General features: G+C 41.0%; 1 protein-coding gene across 6 annotated transcripts in view; it reads left to right on the forward strand.

Annotated features, from left to right (window-relative positions):
* The window catches only part of pds5a (PDS5 cohesin associated factor A), a 188,017-nt gene that overhangs the window by 130,638 nt on the left and 37,904 nt on the right, over positions 1 to 19,475 (forward strand). For all 6 annotated transcript variants that reach the window (XM_063043272.1, XM_063043277.1, XM_063043275.1 and 3 more), the window contains 6 exons: positions 2,574 to 2,697; positions 3,190 to 3,348; positions 5,003 to 5,071; positions 6,868 to 7,004; positions 12,922 to 13,045; positions 17,008 to 17,212. In XM_063043272.1, coding sequence (XP_062899342.1) covers positions 2,574 to 2,697; positions 3,190 to 3,348; positions 5,003 to 5,071; positions 6,868 to 7,004; positions 12,922 to 13,045; positions 17,008 to 17,212 — 818 coding nt within the window. The remainder of the gene's footprint in view (positions 1 to 2,573; positions 2,698 to 3,189; positions 3,349 to 5,002; positions 5,072 to 6,867; positions 7,005 to 12,921; positions 13,046 to 17,007; positions 17,213 to 19,475) is intronic.

Raw genomic sequence — 19,475 nt, forward strand, 5'->3', positions numbered from 1 at the left:
GTCCCTTATTTGGGAGTGAGGAAGTTGGCAACCCTAGTGAGGTGTCTGTCAGTATGTCAGCTCCTGTACTTAGATTTAATAATTTTCATCTGTGAAAATACAATTTCACATAGATAAGTTGACCCGATTTTGGCACTGACTTTTAGTGGTATAAAACCAACGCGCACACCGCGCATTGCTCGGCCCCATCAGTAGTAATTGCCACTAGTTTATGAATGGGGATGTCATTTTCACGGACATATCTTTTTAAACACATTGTAAATATCCTCGCCTCTTGTTCTTTCCTATAATTGCAAAAAAGTGAGGATGTCCTCCTTTGTTATAAAATCCTGGAAAGCCATTCTGACAGATACAACATGCTGAGCTGTTTGCATTACATCCAGGGATTCATCGAACTGTAGTGAAAAAATATTCACGGAGTAACAAGTCGATCCACGTCCTCTGACAGTGATTCTACCCCCCCTGTCACTGTTGCAGGGCCAAGCGGTATATTATGTATTGCGGTTGTGATGCCGTTTTTGTTTATAAAGTCATTAAAAACAGTCTCTGCGGTAATGACCATGGCTCCTTGAATAAATCGCCATCTGTAAAAGGCTTCTTGTGTTTAGCCAAAAGGTGACTTACACGAAATGGTGCTTCAATAGCAGACTTATTTTGAGCAGCATGTTTTGTGGAAAACGATTGCTGGGCCTTCAACCCAATTTCAGCTCAACTCTCCTGGCACGAATTGCACTTTTGCGGGGTAGGTGTCTTTAAATTCCTGGTGGTTGGTGTTGCGGTGCCGCTCCAGATTCCCTCTTTTAGTCAGTGCTTGTGTTTGGTGGTACGACATACATACACACTTGTCTTTCACCAAGGTAAACAGAAATTCCTCTTCCCATTCTGGATGGAATTTGTACGTTTTTACCTTCTTTCGTGGAGCCTCCGCCACGCTATCAGGATATCATGAGCGATTGCCGATTGCGTCGCCTCTGATCTGGGCCGACATTTACGTGCCAGGCAGCACCTAATTGATTAGCTTGTTTAGTTTGGCTTTTTTTCTTAAAGATGTGCTGTGTGCCTCCCGACTACCGCTGCACCCCTGCATGCTTCGTGGCCCGGAGGTTGGGAACACTGCCGTATATTGATGTTTGCGACAGTCTGTACTCTTATCTAAAATGATTGGTCACTTTGATGGAGCACAGGCTACGCTGAAAACGCGGTGCATGGCGGGGGAATACACACATGTGCACTCGGCAGAAAGAACGGAACTAAACCCCCGCAACCCGGAAACAATCTCTCTTTACAAACAGCTCTTTAGCGAAAATATTGCTATATTACCATTATCCTAATTAGTATTACTTTTATAATGCTCACATAACAGTACTTGTGTATTTATTTTTGATTTTTCTTTGGGATCTACTGGGAAAGTCTGAAAGATCGACTGGTCGATTGCGATCGACGGGTTGGCGACCCCTATATTAGACGTTCCCAACAGATTTGCCCTGGTTGGAGTTGAGGAAGGAGGTGAATGTGCAAGTGTGATTTCTCTCACTCGCAGGAATATATGCCAGAAGGGAGAATGGTGGGGAGGTACGAATGGTCATGTGAATCATGGAGGGAGCAATCCAGTAGAATGCAGAGAGTGGGGAAGTACAGATGTGTCTGGTGGCATGATCCTGTTGAAATTGGCAGATGTTGCAGAGAATGATGTGTTGGTTGCAGAGGCTCATGAGGTGGTAGGTGAGGACAGGACTGTTAAAGGCAGCAGGAAGAATGGGTGAGCGCAAATGTCCTGGAAGTGGAGGTGATGTGGGTGAGGGCAGCATCAGTGGTGGAAGAAAGGAAACCCCACTCTTTGAAGAAGGAAGACATCTCTGTCCTGCAAAGGAACGCATCATCTTTGAAGAAACTTGTGTGTTCTTGTTCTTGAAGGTTAATGTATAGATACAACAAGAAATTACAGAAGCAAAAGCTAAATTGATCTTTATAGCAGAAGGGATTTTTAAGCCCAGAGTAAAGATGCCGAAGAGAAATTACACAGAAGGTCTCATGAGACTACGTCTAAAGTATTTTGTCTCTGTACCAAAGAATTAATGTACAGTATGTGAGTGCAGTGAAGGTTCATCAGATTGTTTAATAGAATGGCTGGGATTAAGCAGACTGGCCTTGCGTTCTCTAGAATTTGGAAGAATGAGAGCAAATCTCATTGAAACATAACTTTTTACATGTTATATGCATAGGTTGTCCCAAACCAGGGACACAGTCTCAAGGAATCAGCCACTTAAAAACAATGTAAAGAAATATTTTCACTCATAGGGTTGTGGAACTTCGGAATTCTCCATCCAAGAGAGTTGTGAAGTCTCAGTAACTGAATATATTGGAGTGATTAATGCTAAGTGAAAAGCATATTCTGAGTTAGTGGATGGAGGCTGTGCACTGTATGACAAGCCCTGATCTTTTTGAATAACAGAATAGGCATGAAGTGTGAAATGGCATATATGTGATAAATTTCAAGAAAACTATGAATTACATATTCAGCTGGATTTAAATCTAAATTGTTATTGATTATTAACATATCATTTTCCCTACAGAACTCTCATTCCCATTTTGCATCAGAAAGCAAAGAGAGGTACCCCTCGCCAAGCTAAGCAAGCTGTTCACTGTATTCACGCTATCTTCACAAACAAAGAAGTACAACTGGCACAGATCTTTGAGGTACCCAAACAATTTTTTCCTTTATTCATTGGAGTGTAATGTACAGTTAAGGGTATTTTAAGTAAATGTCAATTCACATTAACTTAAATGGTTTGAAGTTTGCAGTGGGAGTTTGAAGGGTCGTGATAGTTTCCCAGTTTTTACATGATTTGGTAAATAATTTATGTTCATTTTGTTTATAGATTATGTCTTAATTCATATGAACAATAATATGAAATATTTTGAAAGATCAAAGTTGGGATTTTTATTCTGGGTCTAGAACATAAAATATGAACTGTGCCATTACTCTGTTGAGTTGGTAAGAAATAAGAAGCTAAATGTCATAAGCTGAATTTATTTTTTGAAAGTGCCATAGTATAAAGTTGAAAGAATTTTAGTGAAGGTCTGAGCTGATAAAGCTATTGTAATTACATAGCATTTAATTGTCATGTCAAATGCACAATTGAGGTACTCAGTTATCATAATTTAATGCTATGTACATTCTTTCTCCAGCCACTAAGCAAAAGCCTAAATGCTGACACCCCAGAACAACTGGTAACTCCACTTGTCTCATTGGGACACATTGCTATGTTGGCACCAGATCAGTTTGCCTCTCCAATGAAGTCAGTAGTCGCAAATTTTATCGTAAAAGATTTACTAATGAATGACAGGGTAGGTAAAGATTATGTACTATGTTTTGCTTCCAGATCAAATTTGATTACAATCTTTTATGTGCTAAAATTACAACTATTTTCGATGTGTTAGATGATGGATTTCTTCATTGTTCTACTTGCATTGAGAAATTTATAAGCTCTAGTTTTTCTCCTTAAGTAAAAGCATTTCATTACATTATTAGGTCAGAGAGTTTTCCTTGTATCTGTTGAAATTGTCTTTTCAAAAATAATTTTGAATTAGTTCAGACATTTTGCTGTTGTTCTACATTAATTCAGCCTGCATTATTGTAGAAATGATGCTTATTATGGGTATAAACAGCTGGTGCTCTACTATCACAAATCAGCCACAAAACGGGCAGAGATGGCTGCCATATTAACACCCATGTCAAGACTTTTGGCGTCTACTAGAAAGCACTAGAATTAGTATGATAAAGGAATTCTTGGACTGGAAACTCCAGTAAGTCTCTATTGCAAAGAAACCATATGCACCTGAAAGCTGGGGTCTATTTGAAAATGCATGAATTAAATAACACATGAAGGGGAGATAAAGCATGAGAGGTCTGTAACTCTCTTATATCTGTAATACAAGTGGAACATCAGAGCCATCTATGGGTCAGACACCCAAGAATTATGCCTAAAGAGCTGAAATTGAAGGCATGCTTACCAAGCACGTGGAGACAGCCAGTGCCTGCTGGAAGGAACACTTCAGTGAACCCAAACATGACTGGATCCTTGGTACAAGTGCTCTGACCCCATTCTACAGCAGGTGATCCAGTCCAGCCATGCTTTCAGCACAGCTTATGTCCATGCCAACTGAAAGGCAGCACTCAAGCATACTGCAGGTGTCTGCTTAAGTTGGCAGCATGGAACTTCACAAACTTACAAGTTCCAACTTCAGTCATTGAATTTATGTATGCAGCCAACACCTACATAGGCACATGCTCGGAGCCTGAGTTTCAAGTGTTATTGAAGATCAGCCTCAAACATAGGACAAGCTCATGATTCACTGTAGCGTAGTACTGTCCTGTCTTGCCCTCCTGTATACCTGAATTATAAATATCAAGTGCACTGTAAATCATTAACAATATATCACTAACATTGCACCTGCAACATCTTCTAAAACCATTTGTAGGATAAGTAAATTAACTTTGGTGTCAGCATTCCCAGCACTAATATTGTTTCCAAAAAGCAGAAAACAGAATCCTGAAGTCGTTGCTCTTTTCCAAGCTTTGTCACTGTAAGACAGGACCAGGTGCAGACAAGATTCAGTTCAAAGATATTTGCACAGCTTCCTTGGCAGAAGTGCAACAACTTCACTGAGAACAAAGGAGCAATTTGGAAAATATTAGTTATTGGGTCCATTTGGACAGAGACTGTAGATACTATAAGAAGTGTGCCACTCACACAATACACAGTTAGGCACAATGATATCACTATTGGGCCATATCCCACTCTGAATTATTGCCTTTAAAAGAAAAGAAAAGCTGTTTGAGTTGTCCCATATTAATTAAGGGGAAGTTGCAAAATAATATAATTTTTAGTGATATTACATAGCCCAAGTCATCATCACATGACATGGAATCTTATTATCAAACATTTACTGTTATTCATATATACTCTGCCTGCAAGTAAATATATATGTCTCTTTCCAGTTCCCTGGAGGAAAAAACGGTAAATTATGGACTCCAAATGAAGAAGTCTCTCCAGAAGTACTAGCAAAGGTATTGTGACACACGATTAAATGTATACTGGTTATTTTGAAGTTGAATATTAAGATGGTTGGGCTGGCTGGTGGCGCAACGACATCGGTGCTGGACCCGGGAGCAGAGGTTCCCGGGTTCAAAACCAGTCGGGTCCGCTCCTGAGTACGCTTTCCATCTGTGCCGGGTTGAGTGTCGAGATCGCAACTCAACCTCGTAAAATAAAGGGAACATACTGTGAAAATGTCTGTGTGAGGAGTGGCGTGTCACACAGTCTCTCTGTCTCGCTCCACGCCTTGTAAAAGCCATGAAAAAGACATCATCGCAAATGCACACACACACAGACTTGCACGCACGCAGGCACATGCCAAAAAAAAAGAATATTATGATGGTTGTGATTTGAGAAGTAAACAAGGATTTTGCTAGCCACAATGCATGCTCCTCTGGACCACTTTTGCCTTGTGCTATCAATTAAATTTTGTAATTTTATTTTTGCCTTTCATGGACCTCTTTTGCTTTTCTTACTTTCACCCACTTACTCTGTATCCTCAGATTTAATTTATCTGATGAATTCAGGTTATTGACGAAATATTAACTTGATCCACAAATGCTGGCAGAACTGCTTAGTATTTCTAATATTAGATTTCCAGTAATCACACTATTCTGCTTCTATATTTCATACCAATGATAGGGTTTTCTTTTGCCTTCAGCTACCACCCCAGTAACCTCCACATGCAGCACATATTTATCTGTAACTTCCCCCACCTCCAACGGGATCCCACCACCAAGCACATCTTTCCCTCCCACCCATTTTCTGCTGTCTGCAGGGATTTCTCCCTACACGATTCCCTTGTCCACTCGTCTCCACTGATCTCCCTCCTGGCATTTATTCTTGCAATCGGAACAAGAGCTACACCTCCTCCCTCACTACCAATCAGTGCCCCAAACAGTCCTTCCAGGGAGTAAGGCAACACTTCACCTGTGAGTCTGTTGGGGTCACCTACTGTATCTGGTGCTCCCAGTGTGGCCTCCTGTACATTGGTGAGACCTGAAGTAGATTCGGAGATCACTTCACCGAGCACGTACTCTCCAGTCAGCCAGAAAAAGTGGGATCTCCTGGTAGCCACCCATTTCAATTCCACTTCCCAATCCCATTCCGTCATGTCAGTCCATGGTCTCCTCTATTTCTGTACATTGAAGCCACATTCAGGTTGGAGGAGCAGCACCTTGTATTCTGCCTGGGTACCCTCCAACCTGATGGCATGAACATCAATTTCTCAAACTTCTGGTAATTGCCCACCCTGCCTCCCCCCGACCATTCCCCATTCCTGTTTCACTCTCTTTCCTATCTCGTTACCTGCTCAACACCTCCCTCTGGTGCTCCTCCTTCCCTTTCTTCCATGATCTTCTACCCTCTCCAATCAGATTCCCTCTCCTCTAGCCTTTTATCTTTTTTACCAGTCAACTTCCCAGCTCTTTACTTTCACCCCTCCCCCTCTCCTGGTTTCACCTGTCACCTTATGTTTCTTCCTCCCGCCCCCCCCCCCACCTTCTTGCTCTGACTTCTCATCATTTTTTCTAGTCCTGGTGAAGAGTCTCGGCCCAAAACGTTGACCCTTTATTCATTTTCATAGATGCTGCCTGCCCTGCTGAGTTCCTCCAGCATTTTGTGTGTTTTGCCCTGATTCTATATTGATTTGTTTTGACCACATACCACAGGGCCCCAAGATATCTAGTCTTTGAGCTATTTTAAAAGTAATAGATATTTACAAACATATTGTGGATTATGATGCAGTAATATTATCTTTTCTTATTAGGTTCAGGCTATTAAGCTTTTGGTACGGTGGTTATTAGGAATGAAGAATAATCAATCCAAATCTGCAAATTCTACACTTCGGCTATTATCAGCCATGCTGGTTAGTGAAGGTGACCTAACTGAACAGAAAAAGATAAGGTAACATTGCTCATAGTAATGGTAATTGTTCCCTTGAATACATTCATGAACCTTTCAATAACAAAACACAGACTGCAATTCAATCAACATATTTAAATCAGAGAAAACTGCAAGATTTATTAAATAGTTTATCTTTGCTCAGCTTCTACATGGAAACTCATGCTCTATTGGTTATATAAATAAATTTCTTTTTGAATTAAAGTTTGATCTTTCTATTCTGAAGAAAACTTGCTGTGCATAAATGATTTGTAATTATTTTATGAAGTTTTTGTAGATTTCATAGTATACATTCTTTTCCTTTCTGATTGTAATTTATTAGATTTTATATATATCAAAATCCTCCTTTGAGGGTTGCTTCAACTATGGATTACTTTCTATTAATCCCAACTGGAAATGGTTAATACCACAGTTGGGCCAAAATTTTATATATATTAAAGACAGAAATACCAGGGATTCAGGGGTATAATTGCAAGGGAAATTCAGAGGTAAAAAGGTAGCAAGAGATAACTTTGGCAGAGAATATTAAGTAAAATCCAAAGAGGTTTTATAATTTAAACGAAAAATGCATAAAAATGGATTTTATATTAGAGGGAGAAGAATAACTAGAGGGAGAATAGGCCCCTGAAAGAGGAAGTTGCAATTTTTGCATCATTATTGGCCATAGATGAGGACTACTAGACAGGAAGGAAGCGAATATTGTGCCTTTATTTAAGATGGTAGTAAAGAAAATTGTAGGGATTATAGGCTAGTAAATCTTAACATCTGTAGTAGGTAAATGTCAGTGATTAACTTCACTTGCCTCATCAATGAAATGTTCCCACTACCTATGGACTCACTTTCAAGGACTCTTCATCTCATGTTCTTGATATTTGTTTCTAATTTATTTATTATTATTTCTTTTTGTATTTGTACATTCTGTTGTCTTTTGCATATTGAATGAATGCCTAAGTTGATGCAATCTTCCATTGATTCTGTTACGATTTATTGAGAATGCCCACAAGAAAATTAATCTCAGAGTTGTATTTGGTGACGTATTTGTACATTGATAATAAATTTACATGTACTTTAAATTACTGAAGAGGATTCTGAAGGATATATTTGGAAAGATGGGGGTCCATTAAGGGAGTCAGCATAGCCTTGTGCAAACTCGACTTTGATGAGTTGACCAAGAAAATTAATGAGGGCAGAGCAGTACATATAGTTTATATGGCCTTCAGTAAGGCAATTGATAAGATTCCACATTAGGCTGCTCTGGGAGGTTGGTTCACATGGAATCTAGGGAGAGCTGGCTAATTGGGTACATAGAAAGCAAAAGGTGATAGTGGAAGGTTGTTTTTTGGACCAAAGGTTTGTGAGTAGTGGTGTGCGTGGGTCGGTGCCAGGCCCATCACTGTTTGTCATAGGATATGAATTTACAAGGCCTGGTTTGTAAATTTGCAGATGACACTAAAATAGGTGGTATGGTGGACAAAGAGGAAGGATATCAAAAGATACAGGGAGATCTTAATCAGCTGAGTAAGTGGGCTGGGGAATGGCAAATGGAGTTAAATTTTTGTAAGTGTGAGGTGATGCATTTTGGGAAGTCAAATCCAGGTAGGACTTTCACAGTGAACAACAGGCTCCTGCAGTGTTGTAGAACAGAGGGACTGAAGAGTACGAGTACATTATTCACTGAAAGTAGAGTCGCAGCTTGATAGGGTGCTGAGGAAGTCTTCTGGCAGCTATACAGGACACTGGCAAAGCCCCACTTGGAGCATTTTGTTCAGTTTTAGTCACCCTGCTGTAAGAAAGGATGTTGTTAAACTAGAAAGAGTTTAGAAAAGATTTACAATAAGGCTGTTAGGACTTGAAGGACTAAGTTATAGGAGAGGTAGGGCAGACTATGACTGATTAAGGTGATCTTATAGAAGTGTGTCAGATCATGAGGGTCATAGATAAGTTGAATGCATTTGATCTTTTTCCCTGAGTTGGGGAATCAAGAATTAAAGGGCATAGGCTTAAGGTGAGAGGGGAAAGATTTAGGAGGAACTTGAGGGGCAACCTTTTGACACAATGGGCAGTATCAGTGGAATCAGTGCCAGAGGAAGTAGTTGAGGCAGGTACATGGATTGGAGGTGTTTAGAAGGTTATGAGCTAAACAATTGCAAATAGGGCAAGCTTGGAGAGGGTGTTTTAGTTGGCATTTGAGTTGAAGGGCCTGTTTCTGTACTGTATGACTCTGTGGCATGCTTCTGACAACTGGTGAAAGGTGTATTCAACTCTAATGAAACTCTTTAATTGCAAAGACAATGTGCAGGAATGTGTATTGCACAATTTATTACTTGTCATCATACAAGATAATCTGGACTAGACTTGTGTCTTTCCTGTTTTCTGCCCCATATTAAAGATCTGTACTTTCAGGTGTTGGTCCTAGTCTCATTCTGCATTACTATGTTTTTGTGCTGGTCCATGCTTTGTTAAAGCAGGGTCCCCAACCGTTTTTGCACTGCGGACCGGTTTAATATTGACAATATTCTTGCGGACCGGCCGAACCCGAGGGTGGGGGAGGGGTAGGGTTGCCAACGGACAAGAGTAGCAGTCAAATACGTTGGGTTTACCATGATAAAGACTACAATGACCATGAAGCCTTGCGCGGGCACCAGTGTGCATGCGTGTACGGGCCGACTCCCCCCCCCCAACAAATCGTTTTTGGCGATTCTGTTTGGGGTGGGGGAGTTAATCACGACCGGAATATAGGTGATAAGTGGCTAATACACTCAATTATCAGGGGAGCTTGAAGTAAGTGTTGAACGAACTTATAGTAGAAGTGCTAGAGGCAGGTTCGATATTATCATTTAAAGAAAAATTGGATAGGTATATGGACAGGAAAGGAATGGACGGTTATGGGCTGAGTGCAGGTCGGTGGGACTAGGTGAGAGCAGTGTTCGACACGGACTAGAAGGACCGACATCGCCTGTTCTGTGCTGTAATTGTTATATGGTTATATAAGTTACTTATAAGTCAATGGCATCATAACATTTTAATTAATGTTTGGATATTAAACACACAGCACATACTTTCCCTGTATGAACATATAAAATCTTTGCAACACACCAATATCGCTGATTCAATGGGAGCCCTGGGCTGAATACTTGTTTTCCTGCGACAACACGGTTCTGTCGAGGGGTGATGGGAGACAGTGATACTTGAAGGGGGTTCCTTATGTCCAGTCTATTCCGCAATTTAGTTTTCATTGCATTCATTGCAGAGATATGTTGGTAATGGAAGCAACGTTTTCAGTGCTTTCGTGGCTACGTCAGGATATTTAGCCTTGACTTTGATCCAGAATGCTGGCGGAGATGTTATGTCAAACATACTTTTCAGCCCGCCGCCATTCGCAAGCTCGGGGAGTTGATTTACTTCCCGCGCTGACATGGATGGCGCGTGCGTTCATTCAGTAGTGGGCGTGACAGGGAATGAGGAAAGGTTCAGCTGACTCATATCACCAAATCATATCGTTTCCTCTTGGCCTGGTAGCTCATGCTTTGCGGCCCGGTGGGGACCATTGTGTTAAAGTATTAAATCTGTTTCCAAGATTCATCTCTGTCTTGCTGTTATGTTTTCTTCTTCTGCTTTGCTGTTATGAGAAGGTACTATATTGATCAGTTAGTCTAAGTCCAACCTATTTCACCACTGTCATCCTGTTGTAATGGAATATTGGCTGCCACAGTATCATTTCCATTTTCCACTTATTGCTTTGCCTCCTAGTTATTAGCACTGGGTCAAACAGAGGAGCATGGAATTGATTGCTTTGGCCATTCATGAAAAATTGCGTTCCCCATATTGATCTTGTAGCTAAGTCATGAGCCACTTGTTTATTTCACAGGCTTAACCTGTAGTTATCTCTATTAATATAGTAATGGCCATTTCTTCAGCCTGCTACTGAAGGTGTCTCAGAATGGACCCATCTTTTCTATCGACTACAATCAGATGGCCATTGTCTTATTGCTTCTAGTTTGTTAGAAGTGGTGTCTTGGTGAAGCAAGCCAACTGTCCACTTTATTACTGCTGCTTAGTGAAACTATGATGATGTGAAACTGTTATGATGCCAATCTGGTTCCAGACAGTAGTTTAATTATTTCAGAGCCTTAATTCTGCCAGTGGTTTCTCAAAAATAAAAATCCTGATTCAGAATCCTATAATTATGACTGAAATCGATGAGATTAATTTAATTTGATTCGGTCATTATGTCTCCTTGTTTATATCTTAACATTGTGTTGAAAGGTAAGTAATCCAGCTGGATTTTCCCTCTGCTTGTATTTGAATTTTACATAAGTATATTTTATGTTATTGGCTGGATGCCAGTGTTTGGTGAAATTACATGGCTAATATGCAACAACATTGTATGATACTGCCATGAAAAAAAAACTTACAGGTGTTCCAATCAATGAGATGAGATTGGAGGTGTGGGTTGTAGAGGTGTCCAACCCTAGAAAAAATACACAAAGTCAGGTTACTAACAGAGCCTGCTCTTCTCAAGAATGATATGTTAATGTGCACCATACCTCAATCAAAACAACTTCCAGAGGACCTTAGGAAAAGAATTGGAGAGATGCATGAAGCTGGAAAACGCTACAAAAGCATTTCTAAAGACCTGAGTGTTCATCAGTCCACAGTAAGAGAAATTGTCTACAAATGGAGGAAATTCAGTACTGTTGCTATTCTCTCCTGGAGTGAGTGTCCTGCAAAGATCACGCCAAGAGCACAATGTGCACTGCTGAAGGAGGAGAAAGAGAACCCAAGGGTAACAGCAAAAGACCTGCAGAAATCTTTAGAACTTTCTAAAGTCTCAGTTCATGGAAGGGCACCATGGAAGAAACCACTGCTCTCCAAAAAACATCATTGCTACATGCCTCAAGTTTGCAAAAGACCACCTGGATGTTCCACAGTGCTTCTGGGATAATGTTCTGTGAACCGATGAGACGAAGATGAACTTTTTGGCAGAAATGCACACTGCTCTGTTTGGAGGAAAAAGGACACTTCAGTCCAACACCAATACCTCATCCCACCTGTGAAGCATGGTGGAAGGAGTATCATGGTTTGGGGCTGCTTGGCTGCCTGAGGGTCTGCACAGCTTGCAATCATTGAGGGAACAATGAGTTCAAAATTATATCAAGACATTTTACAGGAGAACATTGGGATTGCAGTCCATCACCTGAAGCTTAATAGAAGCTGGATGGTGCAGCAAGACAATGATTGGAAACACAAGAGTAAATCAACAGCAGAATGATTTAAGAAGAAGAAAATCTTGTGCTTTGGAATTGCCAAGTCAGAGTCCAGATCTTAACCCAATTGAGATGATCTGAAGAGGGTTGTTTATGTAAGGTATCCCAGAAATATTGATGAATGGTAAAAGTTTTGTATGGGGGAATGGTCTAAGATTCCTCCTCATCATTGTGCAGGTCTGATCATCAGCTAATGGAAATGTTTAGTGGTGGTTATTGCTGCTAAAGGAGGTTCTACCAGTTATTACATACAAGTGTTCACATACTTTTTCCAGCCTGGACTGTGAATTATTAAACGAAGTGTTCAATAATGACATGACAAGTACAGTAGTTTGTGTGTTATTAGTTTATGCAGATTCTATTTGTCTTTTATTGTGACCTAGATGAAGATGAGACCATATTTTATGATAAATTAATGCAGAAAGCCAAGTAGTTGCAAAGGGTTCACAAACTTTTTCTTGCAACTGCATATAAAAGTAAGAAATCTTTAATTTGAAGAACTAAGATTATCAGGTAGGTAATTCACTACTTTTGGTTTAGACTTTTGAACTTCCTCCTGTTGTCAGTATTCTAACTGAGAGTTTCTAAAAATTATAAATCCGTTAGGTGGAGCTCTGCTGTGATTAGTTGACCTTGTTTTCCCTGTCTTGCAGTAAATCTGATATGTCTCGATTACGGTTGGCTGCAGGATGTGCTATACTAAAACTTGCACAAGAACCTTGCTATCATGAAATTATCACCCCAGAGCAGTTCCAGCTTTGTGCACTTGTTATAAATGTAAGTGCTGTTGCTTTATTATCATTGTTTGTGTTTAAACTCTGTGCTCCTTCAGTCTAAAATATGATCTCTATTTATAAAATTTCCAAAAAATCCTACATGAAGAAATGCTTTCTTCAAATCTGTGTAATTCAATCCTATCTCAAGCCATGCTAGACAAACCTTTTCTTGTTGTTTATTCTGGGATTATTCTTTTAACAATGTAAAAATGTTGCTAAGAAAACCTGTTATCTACAGATTTAATTCTTACAAAAAAGTGAAAAAATAATTTTATTGTGATGCCTATAATTATAAAAAATTAAAACAGTTGTAGAATGGGAGGTTAAACGAACTTTTGTAATGATGGCAATTTTTAACTGGATGTAACTCAGTATGTAATAATATTCATCAGTTTTGATTAATATACTTTTTCGTATCATAAAGAAACAGGAAGGGAGCAGTTACTCTATTGGGGGTATTCTATAGGTCCCTTGGTAGCAGCAGAGATACTGAGGAGCAGATTGGGAGGCAGATTTTGGAAAAGTGCAAAAATAACAGGGTTGTTATCATGGGTGACTTTAACTTCCCTAATATTGATTGGCACCTGATTAGTTCCAAGGATTTAGATGGGGCAGAGTTTGTTAAGTGTGTCCAGGATGGATTCCTGTCACAGTATGTTGGCAGGCTGACTAGGGGAAATGCCACACTAGATCTAGTATTAGGTAATGAACCAGGTCAGGTCACAGATCTCTCAGTGGGTGAGCATCTGGGGGACAGTGACCACTGCTCCCTGGCCTTTAGCATTATCATGGAAAAGGATAGAATCAGAGAGGACAGGAAAATTTTTAACTGGGGAAGGGCAAGTTATGAGGCTATAAGGCTAGAACTTGCGGGTGTGATTTGGGTTGATGTTTTTGCAGGGAAATGTACTATGGACATGTGGTCGATGTTTAGGGATCTCTTGCAGGGTGTTAGGGATAAATTTGTCCCGGTGAGGAAGATAAAGAATGGTAGGGTGAAGGAACCATGGGTGACAAGTGAGGTGGAAAATCTAGTCAGGTGGAAGTAGGCAGCATACATGAGGTTTAAGAAGCAAGGATCAGATAGGTCTATTGAGGAATATAGGGTAGCAAGAAAGGAGCTCAAGAAGGAGCTGAGAAGAGCAAGAAGGGGGCATGAGAAGGCCTTGGCCAGTAGGGTGAAGGAAGACCCCAAGGTATTCTTCAATTATGTGAAGAAGAAAAGGATGACAGGAGTGAAGGTAGGACCGATTAGAGATAAAGTTGGGAAGACGTGCCTGGAGGCTGTGGAACTGAGCGAGGTCCTCAATGAATACTTCTCTTCGGTATTCACCAATGAGAGGGAACTTGATGACGGTGAGGACAATATGAGTGAAGTTGATATTCTGGAGCATGTTGACATTAAGGGAGAGGAGGTGTTGGAGTTGTTAAAATACATTAGGACGGATAAGTCCCTGGGGCCTGATGGAATATTCCCCAGGCTGCTCCACAAGGTGAGGGAGGAGATTGCTGAGCCTCTGGCTAGGATCTTTATGTCCTCATTGTCCACGGGAATGGTACCGGAGGATTGGAGGGAGGCGAATGTTGTCCCTTTGTTCAAAAAAGGTAGTAGGGATAGTCCGGGTAATTATAGACCAGTGAGCCTTACGTCTGTGATGGGAAAGCTGTTGGAAAAGGTTCTTAGAGATAGGATCTCTGGGCATTTAGAGAATCATGGTCTGATCAGGGACAGTCGGCATGGCTTTGTGAAGGGCAGATCATGTCTAGCAAGCCTGATAGAGTTCTTTGAGGAGGTGACCAGGCATATAGATGAGGGTAGTGCAGTGGATGTGATCTACATGGATTTTAGTAAGGCATTTGACAAGGTTCCACATGGTAGGCTTATTCAGAAAGTCAGAAGGCATGGGATCCAGGGAAGTTTGGCCAGGTGGATTCAGAATTGGCTTGCCTGCAGAAGGCAGAGGGTCGTGATGGAGGGTGTACATTTGGATTGAAGGGTTGTGATTAGTGGTGTCCCACAAGGACCGGTTCTGGGACCTCTACTTTTCGTGATTTTTATTAACAACCTGGATGTGGGGGTAGAAGGGTGGGTTGGCAAGTTTGCAGATGACACAAAGGTTGGTGATGTTGTGGATAGTGTAGAGGCTTGTCGAAGATTGCAGAGAGACATTGATAGGATGCAGAAGTGGGCTGAGAAGTGGCAGATGGAGTTCAACCCAGAGAAGTGTGAGGTGGTACACTTTGGAAGGACAAACTCCAAGGCAGGGTACAAAGTAAATGGCAGGATACTTAGTAGTGTGGAGGAGCAGAGGGATCTGGGGGTACATGTTCACAGATCCCTGAAAGTTGCCTCGCAGGTAGATAGGGTAGTTAAGAAAGCTTATGGGGTGTTAGCTTTCATAAGTTGAGAGACAGAGTTTAAGAGTTGCGATGTAAAGATGCAGCTCTATAAAACTCTGGTTAGGCCACACTTGGAGTACTGTGTCCAGTTCTGGTCGCCTCACTATAGGTAGGATGTGGAAGCATTGGAAAGGGTACAGAGGAGATTTACCAGGATGGTGCCTGGTTTAGAGAGTATGCATTATGATCAGAGATTAGGGAGCTAGGACTTTACTTTGAAGAGAAGGAAGATGAGGGGAGACATGATAGAGGTGTACAAGATATTAAGAGAAATAGATAGAGTGGATAGCTAGCGCCTCTTCCCCAGGTCATCACTGCTCAATACAAGAGGATATTGCTTTAAGGTAAGGGGTGGAAAGTTCAAGGGGGATATTAAAGGAAGCTTTTTTACTCAGAGAGTAGTTGCTACGTGGAATACACTGCCTGAGTCAGTGGTGGAGGCAGATACACTAGTGAAGTTTAAGAGACTACTAGACAGGTATATGGAGGAATTTAAGGTGGAGGGTTATATGGGAGGCAGGGTTTGAGGTTTGGCACAACATTGTGGGCCGAAGGGCCTGTAATGTGCTGTACTATTCTATATTCTGTAAATACTTACGCTGAGGTAACAGAATTAGAGTGGGTGAATAATATTCAGTTAATCGGGCAGCCGCGTATTTAGGAAAACTTTTAAAGAACAAAAGCTAATAGAGAAACTTACAGGGATTTTCTTTGTTTATTTGGGACACCATGCCACTTAATTGGGACAGGAGACTTTAGTTTCTAACTAGCGTCAGTCTGTACACTTGTGTGAGCGTTAGAACATCATGCTTCATGTGAACAATTTTTAAATAGCATCAGTTGTGTATGTTTGTTCACTGGTAATTAGTGAGAAATAAGCAGTAAGATAATTCAGAGCTGTTGGTCACTGTGGTTTCAAGCATTCAGGCTTTGAGAGAACAGAAACAGCTTGAAGTGAAAATGAAATGATTTCACTACCTCAAAAAAGTTAGAAACTATGAAGGGTTTTAAATGAAAATGAAGATTTGGAGGATACAATCATTGACAGCATTGTATGAAAGCAGTCCATTATCTGCATTGGGTGGCTGTGCTGATTTTGTTTTACAGTCAAAAGAACATGGTGCAGATGAGTTCTTCTGATGAGTGTTAGGGGCTAATACTCATTTTTATAGTTCTACCGTAGAATTGGTAGTGTTCTAATTTGTTCTGTATTTCATTTAAATACATAATTTGTTACTGAGTTTCTTTTTTTATACCTTTCTAGCTATTTCCATGAAACTTTGGCTAATTGGGGCAGCCGCTTAATTGGGCCAAAATGTACTGGTCTTGGTGTGTCCCAATTAGAATCCACTATATTGTTGAAAAAGCATTGAATGAATAAATTTCGGATAATTTAAATGCCACCCCTCCCCCCACCCACCCCCGGAAATTAACTATTATGAAATTAGCAAACTGTTTCTGTTTTGCCATAGAGGTGAGCATTCGTAATTCTCACATTCATGTTAACAGTTTGTTGCATTACTTCAAATAATCTATTGATTTTATAAATTTTGTTGTTTAAAGGATGAGTGTTACCAGGTGAGACAAATATTTGCTCTGAAACTTCACAAAGCCCTCGGAAAATTAATGCTCCCATTGGAATATATGGCGGTGTTTGCACTCTGTGCCAAGGACCCTGTGAAAGAGCGAAGAGCACATGCCAGACAGTGTCTCCTTAAAAATATAAGTATACGAAGAGAATATATTAAACAGAATCCAATCGCTCATGGTTAGTACAGTAATTTACAATATTTTCTTAAAAGAAGTGTTGTTTTACAGCTTACAATGCATTAGTTTCAGTTTAAACAAATTCTCATTATTTATTTCTTATATTCCCTTGGCATGCCCATCAGCTCCACCATGATTTTCTTACTGCTTTCCTTTAGGGATGTGGGTAGTCCCTGGTGAAATGCCACGGGGCTTACAGGAAGAACATGCAGATTCTACACACCAAAAGTCAGGATCAGTGAAACAGCAGCACCCACTCTGTCACTGTGATACCCATATGTGACAACTTCGTTTGAAAGGGATAAAACAAGTAATTAGAGGCCATTTAGATGAACTACATTGTGGGACGGATTATTGGAATCAGTTCTGAGAACAAGAATCGACATTAATCAAAAACAGTATAGGGCAATATAGCAAAGACATGGCGGGCCATTTGGTTCAGCAAGTCCATGCTGACCATAGTGCCCACCCAGGTATATCCAATTACCTGCATTTGGCCCAAATCCCTCTAAGCCCCGCCCCTCCAAATACCCATCCAAGTTCTTCTTAAATGTCACTGACCTCCATTTTGTGAAACAACCTTCAACCACTGCTTGTTGCTTCTTACCATCAAGCCAATTTTGAATCCACCTTGTGAGCTCTCCCTAGCTTCCATTAGGTCTAACCTTCCAGACCAGTTTACTATGTGGGACTTTGCGGAAGACCAAAGTCCAAATAGAAATATTCACTGTCCTAGCCTCATCTACCCTTTTGGATACCTCTTCAAAAAAAACTCTAAAATATTCATCAAGCATGACTTTCCATGCACAAAACCATGCTGGTTTCTCTTAATTCTTGTGCATCCAGATGCAGTCAACTGGATTTCTTAAGGGAAAGTTGCTAAGAAGTCAGATATTTTTTAAAGTGCATTTGTGTCTGTGTGTGTGTGTGTGTGTGTGTGTGTATATATATATATATACATGCAATCTTAAAAATATAAAATATAGGTAGATTAAAAAAAAAATAAAATAAAAATAAAAAAAGGAAAAAAAATAAAAAATATAGGTAGATAAGATTTGCAGATGAATCAAAAATGATGGTGTGAATGACAGGAGACATGCATAGACTGCAGGAGGATGTTGATGCTCTGGTCAGTTGCGCAGAAAACTCAAATAGAATTCAGTCTGGAGAAGTGAGAGGTCATGAATTTGAGGAAGGACAACAGCATGTGAATCCAGCTCTTAAAAGGTATTCAGAAAAGTTGATAATATGGATAAAAAGACATCTAGTGTACTGTCTTTTACCTAAGGAATAAAGCATAAGAACAGAGAGATTATGCTAGAATCATATAAAACACTAACTAGGCTATAGCTTGAATATTATGTACTGTTCAAACCTGCACACATGGAGCAAGGCAGAGTCATCTGTGTGCCCACTGTGCTCCAAGCGAAGAACCCTGGAGCACATCCTCAGCGGCTGCGCAAGGGCACTTGGTGAGGGACGGTACAGGTGGAGGCATGATCAGGTCCTGAAGACCATCGCTGAAGCCGTCAGCGCAGGAGTTGAGTGGGCGAAGCGGTCCCGACCCTCCAAGCTGACCATTACCTTTGTCAGAGCTGGGGAGCAGCCAATACCTGCCAAAAGAACATCTGCAGGCATTCCGACCTATGCAAGGGACTGGCAGCTGTTGGTGGACCTCGAAGGGCAGCTGAAGATCCCCAACCATATTGCAGCCACCACCCTGCGACCAGACAATGTCCGAGTCCACTAAGCAAGTGGTGCTGCTGGAGCTGACGGTCCCATGAGAAGATAGCTTGGAAGAGGCCTTTGAAAAGAAGCTCTCCAAGTACGCTGGACTGGTCAGCAACTGTCAGCAGGCTGGATGGAGAGCGAGGTGTCTCGCAGTGGAGGTTGGTTGTAGGGGATTCGTAGCCCGTTCCTTAGTTAGAGCCTTCAGCATTTTGGGCATTGAGGGAGAGAGGAAGAGGAGAGCCATCCGCAGTACCACCGATGTGGCAGAGAGGGCCTCAAGATGGCTGTGGCTCAAAAGAGGGGAGCCATGGAGTCATAAGTAGCTAGCCATCTGGACACAAGCTGGGATCTGATCAGCCCCGGCTGGGTCACCTGGAGGAGGTTGTATGATGTTGAAAGACCTGAAACACCCAATGATTCCAGGAACATCACTGAAGATGTGTCCAGAAGCATTAATAGATGTATGTACACAGTAATCACCTTATTACGGGAAGATCAGACACAATGGAGAAGGTGCAGAAGAAATTAACAGG

Source organism: Mobula hypostoma, chromosome 3 (genome assembly GCF_963921235.1).
Source record: "Mobula hypostoma chromosome 3, sMobHyp1.1, whole genome shotgun sequence".
In the NCBI taxonomy this organism is placed as follows: Eukaryota; Metazoa; Chordata; class Chondrichthyes; order Myliobatiformes; family Myliobatidae; genus Mobula; species Mobula hypostoma.